This window comes from Balaenoptera borealis (genome assembly GCF_965194805.1).
Source record: "Balaenoptera borealis genome assembly, chromosome: 1".
NCBI classification, from domain to species: Eukaryota; Metazoa; Chordata; class Mammalia; order Artiodactyla; family Balaenopteridae; genus Balaenoptera; species Balaenoptera borealis.
In genome coordinates, this window is record NC_138860.1 from 181548144 (window position 1) to 181566012 (window position 17869).

Consider the following 17869-nt stretch of genomic DNA (forward strand, 5'->3'; position numbering starts at 1 on the left):
AGATCCCACACGCATCCCACAACTAAGAGTTCGTATGCCACAACTAAGGAGCCAGTGAGCCGCAACTAAGGAGCCCTGGAGCCACAACTAAGGAGCCCACCTGCCGCAACTAAGGAGCTGGCAAGCCGCAACTAAGACCCACTGCAACCAAATAAATAAATAAATATTTTTTTTAAAAAAAAGATGATGTGGTACACACATACAATGGAATACTACTCAGTCATAAAAAAAGAACAAAATAATGCCATTTGCAGCAACATGGATGGACCTAGAGATTATCATACTAAGTGAAGTAAGTCAGAAAGAGAAAGACAAATACCATATGATAATCACTTAAATGTGGAATCTAAAATATGACACAAATGAACTTTTATGAAACAAACAGACTCACAGACACAGAGAACAGACTTGTGGTTGACAAGGGGAAAGAGGGGTGGGAGAGGAATTGAGTGGGAGTTTGGGATTAGCAAATGCAAACTATTATGTATAGAATGGATAAACAACAAGGTCCTACTGTAGCACCGGGAACTATATTCAATATTCTGTGATAAACCATAATGGAACAGGATATTTTAAAAATGTATATACATGTATAAATGAATCACTTTGCAATACAGCAGAAATTACCACATTGTAAATCAACTATAATTCAATGGAAAAAAAAAAGCGGCACCCTCTACTCCCTTTAAAAAGAAGCAAGCTACGGTATGTGCAGATCAGCCTGGGTGAGTGGCAGGACTGAGACTGGGCTCAAGAGGGGCGTGGCCCAGTGGAGGGCCAGAAAGTGATGTAAGGGGGGTGGGGGGCGCAGGTAGGCGGGTCTCAGCAAGGAACTAGCTGAAGGGGCGGGGTTCGAGACTGGTCATCAAAAGAGGGGCGGGGCGGGCCAGGCCAAGGGCGGCCTCGTAGGCGGGACAGAACTGGACATGGGGGCGGAGAGTAGGGGCGGAGGCTCTGCGAGGCCCTTCCACTGACCCTCCCCTTCTCCACCGAGCTCTCTCACCTCCAACAGGCGCGCTCCGGTTAGGAGAGACGGGCGCGGGCCGCGGGGCAGGGCTGGACACACCACCGAGGCCCAGGCCCCGGCGCAGGGCTGAGCGCAGGCCCCCCAGCTGGGCCTCCGCTGCGCGCCGTTGCGTCTCCACGCGGGCCAGCTCGGCCTCCAGGCCTTGAGCCCGGCCCTCGGCCGCGCTCAGTCGCAGCCCCAGCTCCGCAGCCTCGGCCCGGGCGGCCTCCAGCTTCAGTTCCAGGCTGCGGGCATGGTCCAACTGCTGTTTCTGGGCGCTGCGCGCCTCCTCCAGGGAGCCCAGCAGGCCTCGCTCGCGGGTCCGGAACTCGCCCTCTTGCTCCTGCAGCTTCCGCTGGGCTCCCTGGAGCTGGGGCGAGGGGGCAAGGCCGAGAGGTGGGGGTCAGCAAGGCCACCCCTCAACCCAACACCCACCCTCCCAGGCTCAGCCTGGAGCCCACGGGCCCAAAAGTGGCGTGCAGAACTCCTGTTTCGTTAATGGTCTCCACCCAGGCAGGAGATGCAGGAACATCACGAGAGTATGGAAAGAAACTATTAGAATTTGTTTACCTCTTCCTTCTGTGTATATGCCTTGAAGTGTACACAGTTTATTAGTAATATGCTAACAGCTAATGTTTACATAGATAGGAATTATTAGTGCCAGGCACTAAGTACCTTCCCCTCAAAAAAATCAACTCTAATTACCACTATAAATCATCTCCAATTTACAGATAAGGAAACTGAGCACAGGGCAGTTATGTAACTTGCTGGAGGCCACACAGCTAGTAAACTGAGAGCTAGGATTCAAAGCCAGGCACCCTGGCTCCAGAGCCTTTTCTCTTAACCACTAGGCCACACTGCCTCTCAGTACACATAATTTATCAATAAATCACACAATGAGGGGAGGTACTAAAAAATTATTTACCAGTGAAGTGCATGGTCACACACACTCACACATACCCCTCTGGCTCAGAGAATGAGTCAACCTCTCACGGTCATCAGTTTCACTGGAAACCATCTATGGAACACCTCCTGGATGACAAGACCTACACAGGGACCTGGTATACATCCCCTGCTGTACTAGCCCCTATCCCATGAATGCTCTAAAGCACAGAGAGGCTGAGTGATTTAGTCAAGGTCACACAGTAGATTCACTGCCAGAAAACACAGAGTGAAAAGAGTGTAGGCTTTGGAGTCTGACAGACCTGGGTGGCTGTGTGACCTTGAGTAGATCCCTTGACCTCTCTGAGCCCCAGTGTCTGGTTCTCTCTGTAAACCGGGGCTAATCATACCTACACATCATGAGGCTGCTGGGAGAATCAAACAAGATTCTGTCTACAAAGTTCCCCCCACCCCCACTACACAGTTCTTGCAGTTGTTATTATTGTTGTTATTATACCTGGGGAAGAATCTCAAGGAGTGGGGAACAGACACCAGTCCTAGGCAGTGATCTCGCAGAATGACTCCAGCATTGGAGTCCCCGCCTGCTTCTCACTGGAGAAGGCCCAGGGCAGCCTGACTGCCTCCGAGGATCCTCCTCCTCCAGGCAGTCTGCCCACCATCTAGTTACCTCCTGCCGCACAGCCTCCAGGTTGGCTTCGCCCTTCAGCAGCTTCTGTCGGAGGCCCAGGGCCTCCCATCTGCCCTCCTTCTCTGCTCTCTCGCCCAGTGCCACGCGGCCCTGCAGCTCCACCAGCTCCCGACCCAGCCTGGCGTTCTCACTGTCCAGCATCTTCATCTGTGAGAAAGAGTGGACACAGGCGGGACCTAGGACCCATTCTCAGCACCCACAGCCCCTTCTAGCCCAGGGTATTGGAGACTGCCCGCAGGCTCCAATGGCAGCCTTTTCAGCTCTGCCCCTATACCCTGCCCAGTCCAAACCGGGCACAGAAGGTACTTGGGACCCACTCTCTAGGGACACATACATTGAACAGCACCCCAATCCACTGGGAGCCTGCCCCTGATAACTCCACCCTGGTTGAGCCACGCCAGGCGCCTGGGCACCGATGACCTCAACGTACCACCTAATCCTAACTACCTATCATGGAGAGTAGGGGTAAGGGGTGTTGAGCTCCTAGGAGTTCTGCAGGGCAGGAACTCTGGGTCACTTTTCACCTCTACGATGATGCCTAACTTTTATGGAGTGTTTACCATGTGTCTAGCTCTGTTCCAAGCACTTCGCTCATATTAACTCATTGATACGGGGTAGGTACTAACATTATCCCTCTTTAACAGACATGAAGACGAAAGCTTAGAGAGGTGAAGAGACTTGCCCAAAGTCACACAGCTCATAAGCAGCAGACTGGGATTTGATCTCAGACAAGCAGAATCAAAGGTATGTTTCTAGGCCCCTATTTCCCCACAGGAGCAGGTGGGGGGCGTGAGGCCTACTTACCCCACAGTGCTACAGCAAAGGGAATATGAAAACATGCTATAGCACGCAAAACACCCAGCAAGAGCCTGGCACACAGTTCCTTTCAGGGATTCTTGATGTTTCCCAGGACTTCAGCCCAACGGGAGGGGGCCCAGGTAGAGGGGTACATTGGTGGGAGGTGGAGGGGATTTGTTATTCAGGCTGCAATATCTCTGGGGAGGCAGGGCCTGGGTGCCAAAGGGGGCTGTTTCCTGTTCTGCCGGTCTTCTAGAGCGGGAAAGCCTGAGCCCTCAGTCTCCCGGGCAGTGCCCAGTATACAGCAGGCACTTGTTAAATGCTTGCTGTTATTGATGGGCTTGGAAATCATCTAGTTCAGGGCTCTGCAAACTGCAGGCCAAAATCCTGCAGGCCAAATTCCACCAGTCATCTGCTTCTGTAAGGGCTTGAACTAAGGATGGTTTGTACATTTTTAAATAGTTGAAAATGGCTCATTTTTACATGGTTGAAAGAAAAGTAAAATAAGAATATTTTTGACACATGAAAAGTATATAAAATTCAGGGGACTTCCCTGGTAGCACAGTGGTTAAGAATCCGCCTGCCAATGCAGGGGACACAGGTTCGAGCCCTGGTCCAAGAAGACCCCACATGCCACGGAGCAACTAAGCCCGTGCGCCACAACTACTGAGCCTGCACTCTAGAGCCCGCGAGCCACAACTACTGAGCCCACGTGCCACAACTACTGAAGCCCACGCGCCTAGGGCCCGTGCTCCACAACAAGAGAAGCCACCGCAATGAGAAGCCCACGCACCGCAACGAAGAGTAGCCCCTGCTCGCCACAACTAGAGAAAGCCCGCACGCAGCAGTGAAGACCCAATGCAGCCTAAATAATTTTTTTAAATCATAAAAAAAGTATATAAAATTCAAATTTCAATGTCCATAAGCAAAGTTTTAATGGAACACACTCCACTCATGTAGGTACCGTCCAGACCTGCTTCCTCCCTATGATGGCAGAGTTGAGTGGCTGCAACAGAGACCGTAAGGCCCATAAAGCTAGAAATATTTACTACTGGGCGCTTTACAAAAAAAGGTTGCCAGCTCCTGACCTAGTTCACGGGATCTGCACCTCTTGTTGTTCACAGATTCCTTTGAGAATTGGATAAGAGCTCCAGACCCAGTCTTTGGAGAAATGTGAGCGAGTGTGAACACAACTGTATCCACACACGCACACACAAACACACGGTTTCAGGGTTTGAGGATTCCTCAAAGCCCATCCATTAATACCAAGGTTAGGTAACAAGCCTTGTTATAGTTCAAGGCCCTGGTTTTACCTATGAGAGACCTCAGCTCCTGAAAGGGGGTGCTGTGGCCCAGCGGGGTACCTGCCGCCGGAGCTCCTGCAGCTCCCTCCGAGCCTCCAGCCGTGAGCGCTCCACCTCCTGCAGCCCGGCCCGCAGCTCGCCAGCCTCCTTGCCCACAGCCACCCGAGCCTCCTCCAGGAGCACCAGCTTCTGCTCCTTGTCGTCATTGGCAAGCTTCAGGCTGGAGGGGGCAGAGGGCAGAGGGCAGAGGTAGCCCCAGGTCCTGGAAGAGTAGGTGAGTGGCCCTACACAAAGGTCCCTTCCCCTGATTCCCGGAGTGGGTCTGGCAGGCTCTTGGCCTAGAGGTGCCCCAAGTGCTGCCTGCAAAGTGGCCCTCTCCTGAGCTGGGGACCTCAGCTGAGAGAGGTGGACCAGCGACACACGCTAGTCTCCAGGGTGATGCCAGTGGGTGAGGTCAGAGTCTGGACCCAACGCTGCCTGCAACCACCATTCCCCTTCCTTCAGGTAGGACAGTCACCTAAAACAAACCAAGTCTGGGCTTGGTTCGAGGGCAGAGACTCCCCATCTGTGCGATTTCCCCAGAACCTTGCGGGGTGAAGTTAGTTCCTGGGATGAGATTCAGCGCGAATGAAGGATGAGGCTCGGTGAAGGGCTGGGGGCTGGGCCCCCCGTGTCACCCCACCTGATCCGCTCGCTCTCCGCCTTCTTCACGGCCACCCGCAGCTCCTCGTTGGACCGCCTCAGGGCCTCGAGCTCCTTCGCCCCCTCGCCCAGGCTGCGCCGCAGCTCGCCCGCCTCCTGGCGCTGGGCCTCACAGCCGTCCTGGCTCTCACGCACCTTGCGCTGGGCCTCCAGCAGCTCCCGCCGCAGCCCGTCGCGGGCATCCTCCAGCAGGCGCAGCTGGGTCCGAAGCTCTTCTGCCTGTGAGGACAGCGGGGGTCCACATATGGGGGTCGGGCCCCACTCAAGCTGGGTGGAAAGGAGCCCACTCCCGTCTCCCTGGCCACGGGGCACCTGCCCCATCCCTCTGCAGCGGCTCGGACTGCAGGTGTGAGTTATGATTTGGGGCAAAGCATATTGGAGTCAGCGGTGCTCTGGCCTGAAATAAACATCAATCAAGATCATCCTGTGGGACTTCCCTGGTGGCGCAGTGGTTAAGAATCCGCCTGCCAATTCAGGGGACAGGGGTTCAAGCCCTGGGCCGGGAAGATCCCACACGCCACGGAGCAACTGAGCTGGCGCGCCACAACTACTGAGCCTGCGCTCTTAGAGCCCACAAGCCACAACTACTGAGCCTGCATGCTGCAACTACTGAAGCCCGCCTGCCTAGAGCCCGTGCTCCTCAACAAGAGAAGCCACCGCAGTGAGAAGCCCGCGCACCACAACAAAGAGCAGCCCCCGCTCGCCGCAACTAGAGAAAGCCTGTGCACAGCAATGAAGACCCAATACAGCCAGAAAATAAATAAATAAAATAAAATAAATAAAAAGATCATCCTGTGGATCAACCTCAAGAGGGCAGGGACGCCCAGCCCAGCCTCTCTGTGAGAGCCCAAGTCCCACACATACCCAGCAGGTACTTAATAAACGCCTGCTGCCTGCTTCCTTTCATGCATTCCTTTGTCCTCGAATGCACGCTTCTGGGTCCCCAGCGGCGTCTAGGCTGCACTGCCTAGGAGGAAGCGGGTGGGTGGACGGGCAGGCGGCTCACCTCACGCAGGCAGGACTCCCGCTGCCGGCCCAGGTCTCGGGCCTGTTCCTGCAGCCTCTTCACCTCCTGCGCATGGGCCGCGGCAGCCTCCTCAAGCTGGGCCCGCAGGTCCCGCAGCTCAGACATCAGGGCATTCACGGTGCTCTAGGACACACGGGCTCCTGAGACTTGGCACTGCCGTGTCCTCCTCCACCGCACTCCCAACCCCCACCGCCACTGATCCCAGCTGCACCAACTGAACTGTCCATTTGCGGCTCTAGACTCGGCCCCTCACGCTGGCCTGCCGGGCCCTCTACTGATCCCTTGACGCCTGGCAAGTGCTATGCACGTAGCCGGTCTCTCCCTCAGACTAGGGGATTCACAGGGCAGAGCTGTGCCACCTCCCTCCAATGGGGACTCCCAAGGAAGGGTGAAGCTCCGCCGACAGCCTGGACGCTGCCCCCAGGGCAGAGCCACGTCTCCCCCTCGGGCAGGGCTGTGTCCCCCCCATCCCCAACCCCGGCTCAGATGGAGGCCCGCCCGCCCCGCCTGGCCTACCCGGTCCTGCTCCTGCCGGCTCTGAGCGTCGCGCTTCTGTCGCTCCATCTCCAGGGAGATGGCGGCCAGGCTGTGCCGTGTCCCCATCAACTTCTCCGACAGCGCCGTCTTCTCGGACTCCTTCAGGGACAGGGCCTGGGCAGAGGCAGGGAGCAAAGGGCTCGGGGTGTTGGGCGGTCTTGGGGGGCATGCTTGGGCCTTTCCCCCACGCTGGCCTCAGAAATGTGCCCACTGGGGGCTCGGGGACCTGACTGGGCCACCACAGGTGGAGCCAGGGCAGAGGTGCAGGCTCACCCCCTCGGCAGCCCCAGGAAAGGGTACAACAGCAGTAACAATAACCTGGACACAGACACAACTCAGACATCTCACATCCTGAAGCAGGGCCTTTCATTATTCCCATTTTACAGATGAGGCTATTGAGGCTCAAAGAGGTAAAGTGACTTGCCCAGGGTGACGCAGCAGGTGAGGAGAGGAGATGGACGCAGTCTGCCCTGTCTCCATTACATTATGGGAAAGTCAGGAGTTAGTTCTTTCTGAGGAGGGTCAGCTGCTGCATGTGGGCTTCGCGGGGACTGCTCAGAGGCGGTCATGGGGACGCCATGCCCAGCCTGGGGTGGGAGGAGGGATGGGAGAATGTGGGTCAGCTTTTCTGGAACAACGCTCACGGTGTCATGACTGTGGCTGCCACTCAGTAAGCTCCCACCACGTGCCGGGCCCGCTCGCTGGGCAGGGGTCTCAGCGACGCTTCACAAACACCCCTTGAACTCCCCCATCCTGAAGGCGAGGAAACCGAGGCCCAGAAAAGGACTCCTAGCTCCTAGCTGCTGGGTGGCTGAGCGGGGACCAGCCCCAGAACAGGGGCCCCTCAGGCAGCAGTGGAGGCCACACCAGGGCTCACGAACCTGCTGCTTCTCGCTCTCGGCCAGGAGGAGCCCCTCGTCACGCTCCTGCTGCAGGGCGGCGATCTCCTCGCTCAGCTCTTCCTTCTCGGCCTCCAGCCGGGCCAGCAGCTCCTCCCGCTCCCGCTGCAGCTGACTCTGCAGTTGGGCCCGCTCTGCCTCCAGCTCCCGCCATGCCGCCTCCTGGGGGCCAGGCCCAGGTGCATGTGACCCACGAGGCTGGGCCCAGACAGCCCCTCACCAACCTCGGGGCAGCAAGGGCCGCGGGGCAGGTGATCAGGGAACTACAAGGTGGGGTGGGTGATAATGAGGGCCGTGATGGGGACATGCCAGGAGCAGCAACGGCCTGGCCTTTGGGTGGGCGGGGGGAGGAGGGTAAGGGGTCAGAGAATGTTTCCTGGAGGAAACAAGCAGCCGTCAGTCAGGCAGAGAGAAAAGAAAAAGAACCCCAGGCCAGAGTACAGCCCCGGAGACGACTCGGAGGAAAGAGGAAACATGACGAACAGGGAAACTGTGATATTTAAGGTCACTGGAGCTTGGACTACGAGGGGCACATGGTGAAGGACGGGGCCAGAGCCACAGGCAGCAGCCAGGCCAGACCAGACCAGCGGGCTTTAGGGAGGGGTGACCTGATTTTCAGGACAGTTGGGACGGCAGAGCCTCAAGCCAGAGTGACAAGGAGCAATCTGAATTTTAGAATAGCGGGTTGTTCAGAGCTTGCGGAAGAGGGACCAGGATTGGGGGTTGGGGTAGAGGGGAGTTGGGTCGGCTGTGAGCAATAAGAGGGCATGGGTCTGGGGGTGGCGGAATAGCTGGAGAGAAGAGTACAGGTATGGTGACATTAAGAGGCTGAGTCTGCTGGTGCAGGGAGACTGAGGGAAGGCACAGGAGTTTGGCTCCCTGGGTACTGGGTGGGTACAACCCACAGGCAGAGCCCACTTGGGGTCTGAGGGAGGTGCCTGGCCCCAGCACTAGTCCCTAACAGCTGTGTGAAAATACTCTGCTTCAAATGCTCTGTCGCCACCTGCTGGAGAAGTGTGATTCTATCCACAAATCCAAGAAGACTACGTACAAGGTGAATGGCGCCCCCTGGTGTCAGGAGCCACAGCCTGAACCTCTGTCAGAGGCAGCCCCGTCCAAGATGAGTGACTCAGGTCCCCTGCCAGAGGCCCACTCTGGAGAGTATCTCAGTACAATAATAATAATGACAACCAGCAATTATGGAGCATTTACAAAGTGCCAGTCTCTATGTTAAGCTCTTTGTAAGGATCATCTCACCTCATCCTCATAAATTATACTATCATTATCCCCATCGTTAAGATGGGGAAATGGGGGACTTCCCTGGTGGTCCAGTGGCTAAGACCCCGCGCTCCCAATGCAGGGGGCCTGGGTTCGATCCCTGGTCAGGGAACTAGATCCCACATGCCGCAACTAAAGATTCCGCATGCTGCAACTCAAAAAAAAAAAAAAAAAGATCCCACATGTGGCAACGAAGATCCCGCATGCCGCAGCTAAAACCCAGTGCAGCCAAATAAATAAAAATTTTTTTTTTTTTTTTAATGGGGAAATGAAGGCACAGAGACCTTAGGTAACATAACCAGCATTTGACCAAGATCAGGTTGAAACTCAGGCAATGTAACTCCAGAGCCAGTGTTCTTAGGTACTTCTGTTCTGTCTTTTGGTGACCTGGCCTGGCCCCTCGCCTTTCTATGTGCTCTGGTCCCCCGAGTGATCTTTCATATGCAAACTGCACTTCTTAGCAAATTAAAGTGCTTTCCGACTCTACATTAGATCAGCATTTTCCAAATATGGTTGTGGACCCCCTGCACCAGGATCACCAGGGCTGGACCAGATTGGGGCCTGGGAATCTGCATGTTTGATAAGGAGTGGTCCCCGATGGATCCTCCCAGCTGCCCCCAGAGCCTCTGAAACAGAGATGAAGTTCCATTTCACTGAGGCAGAGTGAGAAGGATGACTCGCCTGAGGTCCCAGAGGAGACAGAGACAGTGGTTCAGAGCCCTCCCCCACCCCACCGCCTGCCCCAACCCAGCTGCCTGAACCTTCTCTCGCTGGAGTCGCTGTAAGTCCTCCTCGTGGGCTGCCCGCTGCTCCCGCAGAGAGGCCTGGGCCTCCCGCTCAGCCTGCACCAACTTCTGGGCCATCAGTTCCTTGTCCAGAGCGACCTTCTCCTCTGTAGTTGTTATCTGCTGCCGCAAGCCCGCCAACTCCCCTGCACAGAAGGGATGGAAAGGAGCAACAAGCTTGGGTCGGACGCTCCCAGTGGGCCAACAGACTCAGGCCAGGTGAGCTAAGTGGGCAAAATCCCAGAGGGGAGAGGGCCCACCGGTATCTAGCTGAGTTCCCTTGGAGAATGTTCTTGCCCTCTCTGGGCCTCCGTTTCCCCATCAACTGCATGGGCCCAGTGGCCCTGTCCCCCTCCCTACCTACCTGGAATGGCATCTAAAGGATGAAGTGACTGATGAGGAGGGCCCCCCAAATGGAGAGGACAGCAAAAACATGAGAACCCCCATCACTGATTGAGTGCTTACTACGGGCAGGCACCTGGCTGAGCACAACACAGCTTCACATCACACCTATGTAGCTTATCCCCAATTTACAGATGAGGAAACGGAGGCTCAGAGGAGACAGGCAACCTCCCAAGGCTGCACAGCTTTCCATAAGGCATCACCTTTAATGACTGACTGCCATAAGCATACTTGCTGGACTGTCAGCACTAATGTGACCGGGGGAGGGTGCACCCCACAGGGGACAATCTAAAAACTATCCTCGGGGTTGGAAGTCCACCAGAGACTGTCAGCATTTCCCTTCCTGGTTCTGTCTGGCTCACGTGGACGTGGACGAAAAACTTAATTTTCGCAGCCCAAGCAGGTGCTTAGTAAATGTTTGTTGAGCAAGAAAAACCTCTGAGTTCAGAGACTGGGCGGGAATGAGAGTCGTCAGAAAAGCAGCGATGATGGCTCCGCGGAGACGCAGAAGTCTCTAAGCGCCCTGATGACGACAGACAGCAGCCACCGCTGGCTGCGGAGGCAGGCACTGCGCCAAGGCCATGCTTTTCTCACCTCATCCTGGCAAAGCCTCAGAAGGTGGGCCTCATCACCTCTAACTGTCAGATGAGGAACCCGTGGCCCAGAGAGGGAAGGGGCTGGCTTGGGAAAGCGGCTGGATTGGAAGCCAGGTCAGCCGCACCCCAAAGCCAGTGATCCCAACTTCGGTGAGACCCCAGAACTCGACAGGTTACAGCTCCAGCTCCGGGCTGGAGCCCGGGGTTCCCCACCCCTCACCCCTGGCCCCCCTACCGGTCAGGGTCTCCTTGGCCAGCAGTAGGGCCTGCCCATCCGCTTCCAGCTGCTCCCGCCGGGCCTCGAGCTGCGCCAGCTGCCGCTGCACCTCAAACAGGCTGCTCTCCAGGGCTTCCTTCTCCAAGCTGCAGCACGCACGATCCCTGAGGCCCCGGGACCCAGCCTCCCGGGCCCCAGGACACTGTGAATCCCAGGGCGTGGCCAGCCATGGGCCAGGTGCCAGCCTACCTGCCCAGCCATGCCCACGCTCCCCGGGGAAGCCTGAGCCCCGGCTAAGATGAGCTGGTGACCTGGGTCCTAAGCAACTGCCCCTGAGGGCCGTGCTGGGACGTGGCTTGTCACGGGGTGGCTCCGCCAGACCCCCCAGGGTGGGCTGGGCAGAGCTCAAGGCCTTACCGCAGGCGTGTGGCCTCCTCCGACAGGGTCCGGCCCTCGCGCTCGGCTGCTGCCAGCTGCACCGCCAGGCCGGCCCGCTCCTTGGCCAGCGCCTCCTTCTCCCGGGCCGCCCGCTCCAACGCCTCCGTCTGCCGCTGCATCTCCCGCTGGGCCTGCTCCAGCTCCTGCTCCCGCCCGCTCAGCTGCCGGGAGAGCTGGCCCCCACCAGGCACCGTGAGCACCACCCCCGGAATCCCCCAACCCTGGGCCCGACCCGGCCCTGGCAGGCAGGAGACCAGGTTCAAGCCCAGGTTGTAGCCTGACGTGCTGTGTGAACCTGGACAAATCACCGCCTTCTCTGGACCTGCAGCGCACGCACATGCAAACGTAAGGGTCATCACTTAGTTTGCGTAGCAACTGAACACTTCCTGCACCCCAAAATGTCCAGAGAAGCTGAATGTATAAAACAAACCAAAGGAGAGCGGCTCTGCAGGCCTCAGAAAGGGAACCTAGAGCCTGGCTCCCGGCGCCGCGTGGTCTGTTCCCTAGAGGCCCCTCCCCGAAGCCAGGCCCTCCAGGACAGACACCTGAGGTCCCTTCCAGCTATGATTTCCCAACAAGTCTAAGATTCCAATTCTAAAATTCGCTACCGATTATCGTATCATTACTCTTTACTGAGTGGTGATTCATTTCTGTAAGTGCTTACCCCGTATACTCTTCAGAACAACGCTTTGTGATACGAACTATTAGCCCCACGTTACAGGTGGGGCCACTGAGGCACGGGGAGGTCGCGTTGCTTGCTCAAGGCCCCCAGCTGGCAGAGGTGCGGCTGGATTTCAGCCGGGAAGCGGGCTCCTGAGCCTGTGACGTCCCCCAGGACAGAATGCAAAAGGCCGGGAGCCTAGAACCCCTTCCCCACCTGCTCCCCAGAGCCCACACACACCCACCTGGGCCAGGCGCTCCTGCAGCCGGCAGCGCTCCTGGTGCAAGTCAGGGAGCTGGCGCTCCAGGGCCTCGCGGGCCTGCTCTGCCGCCCGCAGGGAGCCCTCCAGGCCCTGCCGCTCCGCCTCCTGCTCCAGCCGCAGCTGCACCAGCTGTTCCTGCCCCTCCCGCGCGGAGGCGGCCGCCTGCTCCACCTGCCGCTGCCGGCCCAGCAGGGCTGCCTTTTCCTCTTCTAGCTGGGGGGCCAGGTGGGAGTGAGTGACCGGATGAGCCCAGGCCCTCATGGGCCGAAGAGGTCCCACCTAGGACCAAGGATGCCTTCTCCACCCACCTATCACAGCCAGCCCGCGGGAGGCTCCCTGGGGGTAAGGGGCGGTGCCCTAGGGCATGTGGACCCTGGGGAGGAGGGGAAGGAAGGGCCCATGGAGCTTCTTTTCTCTCAGACCATGAGAGAGAAGACAGACAGACAGAAGGAACAACAAGACAGAGGGACAGAGGTGTACAGGGAGCTGTCGGGGTGTGGGCCTAGGCTGGGCCTGGGGGTGCCTCCGCGGGGTCTCTGAGCGGGCAGGACAGATGGGCGAGGCAGGAGGGCCTGCTGGCACACAACGTACCTGGGCGACAAGGCGGTTCAGACCCAGCTTGTCCTGGGCAAGACTCTCGTTCAGGGCGCTCAGCTTGGATAAGGAGTCCCGCAGAGAGGCCTCCTCGGCCCTCAGCTTGGTCATGGAGAGCTCAAGCTCCACGCGGCCAGCCTCAGCCTGCAGGGTCGGGACCAGGGCGGCCAGAGACGGTCAGGCGGGGAGAGATGGAGAGAGATGGGAAAAGATGTGCAGAGACATGGAAAGACAAGGAGAGATGGGGAGAAAGGCAGAGAAATGGGAGAGGCAGGAGGTGGGGAGGTGGCGAGAAGAGGCACGGAGAGACAGGGCCCCCAGAGACAGGGCAGGGGACACGAGGAGGGAGATAGAACATGAGACAGAAAAACAATCCCTGCAGACGCCCTGCTGCCCACGCTGCTGCGCACCCAGAGCCGTGCAAGGCCCAGTGAAGCTGCTCCCACTGTGGGGCGCGGCCAGAGGTCAGAGGGTGCCCCAGAGTGGGGTCTAGGGCGGCCTTGCTCAGGGCCCAGACCACAGACAGCAGGGCAGGCACCGACCAAGAACTGTGCCCCCAACCCTCACAGACCCCAGGACCTGTGTCCAGAGATGGGACTGGATGACCTGAGCTGCAGGCCCTGCCCCAGAAGCATCTGGAAAAGCAGGGATATGACCAGTCCTAAAGGTCAGTTCACTTATGGCTGGGATCAGAGGTCAGTGTGTGGCCAGGGTCAGAGGTGAGCCTGAAATAGGGGTCAGTCTGTGGCCAGAGTGAGAAGGCCTGGGGCCTAGGGTAGAGGTGGGTTTGTGGCGGTGTGGCAAACGGGGACCCACCTTGGTCAGCGCCTCGGCCACCTCGGCCTTCTCAGCCTGCAGCATGTCCCGCTGCAGCGTGGTACAGCTCAGCGCCTCCCTCACCTCCACCAGCTCCTTCGCCAGCCCTGAGCGCTTCACTTCCAGCTGCTCTAGCTGTCTATGGCTGTGGGACAGAGGGTGGGGGGTGCCCCATGTCACTCCCCTGCCCTGAGTCTCCCACAGCCAGACATGCTGGAGCAGCCAGGGGCCAGGCCCAAGGCAGAAGCCTCACCCACAAGGACAGCCAAGCCCACTGTTGGACCTGTTTTCACATCTGCAAAATGCGGTAACGCTCGCCTCGTGACGTTGTGAAAAGGATATGTGTCCTGGGACTTCCCTGGTGGCACAGTGGTTAAGAATCCGCCTGCCAATGCAGGGGACACGAGTTCGACCCCTGGTCCGGGAAGATCCCTCATGTCACAGAGCAACTAAGCCCGCGAGCCACAACTACTGAGCCCATGCGTCGCAACTACTGAGCCCGCGTGCTGCAACTACTGAAGCCCATGCGCCTAGAGCCCGTGCTCCGCAACAAGAGAATCCACCACAATGAGAAGCCCATGCACCGCAACGAAGAGTAGCCCCTGCTCGCCGCAACTAGAGAAAGCCCACGCACAGCAACGAAGACCCAACGCAGCCAAAAATAAATAAAACCTTAAAAAAAAAAAAAAAGGATATGTGTCCTTATTGTACCTGACATATCTCTCCAAGGGCCTTCAGAAACAAGGATAATGTCCACTGCCACAATGTACTAAACATCACTGTTACTAATGCCTCAGAGAAGTAAATAGTGAAATGGTTAAGAGGTTAACTCTGAAGCCCCAATGACTGGGTTCAAATCCTGGCTCTTCCACTAACTAGCTGTGTGACCTTGGGCAAGTTACATAACCTCTCTGTGCCTCAGTTTCACCATCCATCTCATCCAAATGGAGATAATAATAGCTCCCACATCACAGAGTTACCATGAAGGTTAAACAAGAGAATGTAAGTGCTTAAAATGATGCCTGGTACTTAGGAATATAAGTACTGATGTTATTGTTATAACTTTAAATTTAAAAAATATTAATGTTATATTAATATTATTGTTCATTAACTTAATGAACAATAATACTAATGCTATATAGTTCATATAACTACTGTTATATTAGTTTGTTTTGTTTTGTTTTGGTTTTTGGCTGTGCTACGAGGCATGTGGGATCTTAGTTCCCCAACCAGGGATCGAACCCACGCCCCCTGCAGTGGAAGCGCGGAGCCTTAACCACTGGACCGCCAGGCAAGTCCAGTTGTTATCATCATCCACACTCTACCTCCTACCAGTTCTCTGATCTCAGGTACATGACTAAACCTCCCTGAATCTCAGTTTCCTGAAATGGGTCTGGTTAGAAGACCCTATAGCAGAGGGGTGCCATGAGGATCCTCGAGACGGTAGAAGGCCCAAGACACAGTCAGTACTCCCTAGCCCCCAGGGACAGTCGGGAGCCCCATGGCCCATCCAAGCGGCCCTGGCAGGGAGCCAGAAGCTACTCACCTGCGCTCGAGCTCCCTGCGTGTCCATGCACTGTCCTGGGCTGTGTCCTCCCGCTCTTCCTCCAGCTGGTCCCGCTGGCGCCGCAGTGCCTCCTGGGCCGCGTGCAGCTTCTCCCGCTCCTGCCGTAGCTCCTCAGCCTGCTGCTGGGCCATCTGCAGGCTGTGGGCTAGGCTGTCCTTCTCCCTGCAGGACAAGGGGAGGGGGAGCTGAAGGGGATGCAGAGGCCACTCCCACCGGGGAAGACGGCCGTGCTGCTGTCCTAGCCAGGAGCCACATCCTCCCATCCTCCGAGGCCCCGGCCTCTAGAAAGCCTTCCTGCCCCTAAGCATGGCCCACTCATTTCATCCACGTCTCCCTGGAGCTGACGCTTCCCGGCATAGGGCACTCAGCTTTCCTTCTCCCCCAACCAGCCCACTTGGAGGCCCAGTGGAATGGATGGAGGCACTGGCATTATCTCCAACTACCCCACCAGGTGAAGATGCCAGGCTAGGTTCCTGAGACATGTGGGCAATTTTGCTGCTAGCTCTGCTAGCCCACATGGCCAGGAAATGCCCCCTACAGCACCCTATGCCCCTCAATTCTGGGAGGCCCAGTAGAGCTGGGTCTGTCCCGATCCCACAACAACTGCCTGCTGTCCAGGCCAGCAGCACATGGTAGCCAGGGCAGGGGAGGGAGGAGGCTCCTTCCAAAGCAGGGGTTTCTAGCTCAGGCTTAGGGCTGATCGCTATCATATCCTCCACTGCTGCCACCCTTCGCTCAAAGTGGCAACCTGTAAATATTGATATATTAAATACGAAGGCTGGTGGTAGGTGGGAAAAAATATTCGACATGGGCTTCCCTGGTGGTGCAGTGGTTAAGAATCCACCTGCCAATGCAGGGGACACAGGTTCGAGCCCTGGTCCAGGAAGATCCCACGTGCCTCGGAGCAACTAAGCCCGTGCGCCACAACTACTGAGCCCGCGTGCCACAACTACTGAAGCCTGCGCACCTAGAGCCCATGCTCCGCAACAAGCCACCACAATGAGAAGCCCACGCACCACAACAAAGACCCAACACAGCCAAAAATAAATAACTAAAATTTCAAAAAAAATAAAAGGGTGGGGGTCAAACTCTATCCAAGTTTAAAAAAAAAGCATTCGACATGAAATTAAGAAAAATAGTAGAATGCAAAATGAGGTGTTCGCTGGGAATGCAACTACATAAAAAGCCCCTTTCCTTCCAAGGCATGGGAAGCAGTGGTTTTGCTGTCAGATGGACCTGAATCCCAATTCCTACCCCAGCCACGTCGCTGTGTGACCTTGGACAAGTCTCTCAACCTCGGGGCAGTAACAGTTGTGAACTGCATGAGTTTGATGGGAAGACTAATTGAGATAATACACAGGAAGCACTTGGCAATAAGCCTAGCACATAGTAGGTATACTGGAAAGGTTTGCAAACCGACTGTCAGGAAACACAACTGGAAGCAAAGCCAGTGCGTTAAGAGGGGTTAGGATGAGCAGGGGAAGCTGTGAGGAGGTCCCATCTTTTTATTTCCCCTCCATTTTTCAAACTTTTTATTACGTGGTTACATTTACAAAGAGAAAAAACAAAAAACAAGCACCAAAAAAATCAAAAACAACCAGGCAGCTAAGAGTGGATAATTTCTTGTCTCCAAAATCTCCAAGAGACAGAGTCGAGAATAACAGTGTCAATATAGCTCTTGGAGATGATGGAAATGTTTTATAGTCATATATCCTACTTATTAGCTCTTGAAATGTGGCTAATGCAACTGAGGGACCGAATTTTTACTTTTGTAAATGTTTACTTAGTTTACATTTGAACAGACACATGCGGCTAGTTATGACCATATTAGTGCAAATCCGCATGTTCACAGGCTTTGGCTGGCGTTAGGCCCAGACGCTGACTTATTCTCTGGGCTCCCCACCTCTGACCTCCCGGCACCTGTTCAGGAGGTCGACGGCACTGCGCAGGCGCTGGGCCTCGCGCTGCCCATCCTCCTGGGCCTGGGCAGCCCGGTCGGTCTTATCCCGAAGACGCTGCAGCTGCTCCTCAAGGGCACGGCGCTCACCCTCGCTGTCACTAAGCTGCTTCCGCAGGGTGCCCAGGAGGTCCTGACTGGCCTCATAGCGCCCCCGAATGTCCTGTGGCATGGGAATCACTGAGTGTAGGGGAGCCCTGCGAAGCTCCCTCCCCGCTCTCCGCACACCAGCCTATGCTGCGGCCTAGGCCTGGGTCCAGGCCTGGGGCAGGAGAGTGGAGCTAAGCCCCCAGACTCAGTTTCCACTCCCCTGCATCGTGCCCTCACCACCCTTCTGAGACCTCTGCAAGGGCTCTGAGCCTCCATCTCCCTGGGGTCCCAGGCAACCTAAGTCCCCAGGACACCAGACAAACCGCCAAGCACACTCCTTCC

General features: G+C 56.5%; 1 protein-coding gene across 9 annotated transcripts in view; it reads right to left on the reverse strand.

Annotated features, from left to right (window-relative positions):
- Positions 1 to 17869, reverse strand: part of CROCC (ciliary rootlet coiled-coil, rootletin) — a 43259-nt gene that overhangs the window by 11503 nt on the left and 13887 nt on the right. For all 9 annotated transcript variants that reach the window (XM_082402590.1, XM_082402592.1, XM_082402589.1 and 6 more), the window contains 15 exons: positions 17401 to 17600; positions 15460 to 15642; positions 13914 to 14058; positions 13095 to 13241; positions 12486 to 12716; positions 11560 to 11753; positions 11161 to 11288; positions 9904 to 10073; positions 7847 to 8026; positions 6945 to 7079; positions 6408 to 6551; positions 5382 to 5620; positions 4760 to 4919; positions 2577 to 2744; positions 1004 to 1376 (listed from right to left, as the gene is read on the reverse strand). In XM_082402590.1, the coding sequence (XP_082258716.1) occupies positions 1004 to 1376; positions 2577 to 2744; positions 4760 to 4919; positions 5382 to 5620; positions 6408 to 6551; positions 6945 to 7079; positions 7847 to 8026; positions 9904 to 10073; positions 11161 to 11288; positions 11560 to 11753; positions 12486 to 12716; positions 13095 to 13241; positions 13914 to 14058; positions 15460 to 15642; positions 17401 to 17600 (2797 nt within the window). The remainder of the gene's footprint in view (positions 1 to 1003; positions 1377 to 2576; positions 2745 to 4759; positions 4920 to 5381; positions 5621 to 6407; positions 6552 to 6944; positions 7080 to 7846; positions 8027 to 9903; positions 10074 to 11160; positions 11289 to 11559; positions 11754 to 12485; positions 12717 to 13094; positions 13242 to 13913; positions 14059 to 15459; positions 15643 to 17400; positions 17601 to 17869) is intronic.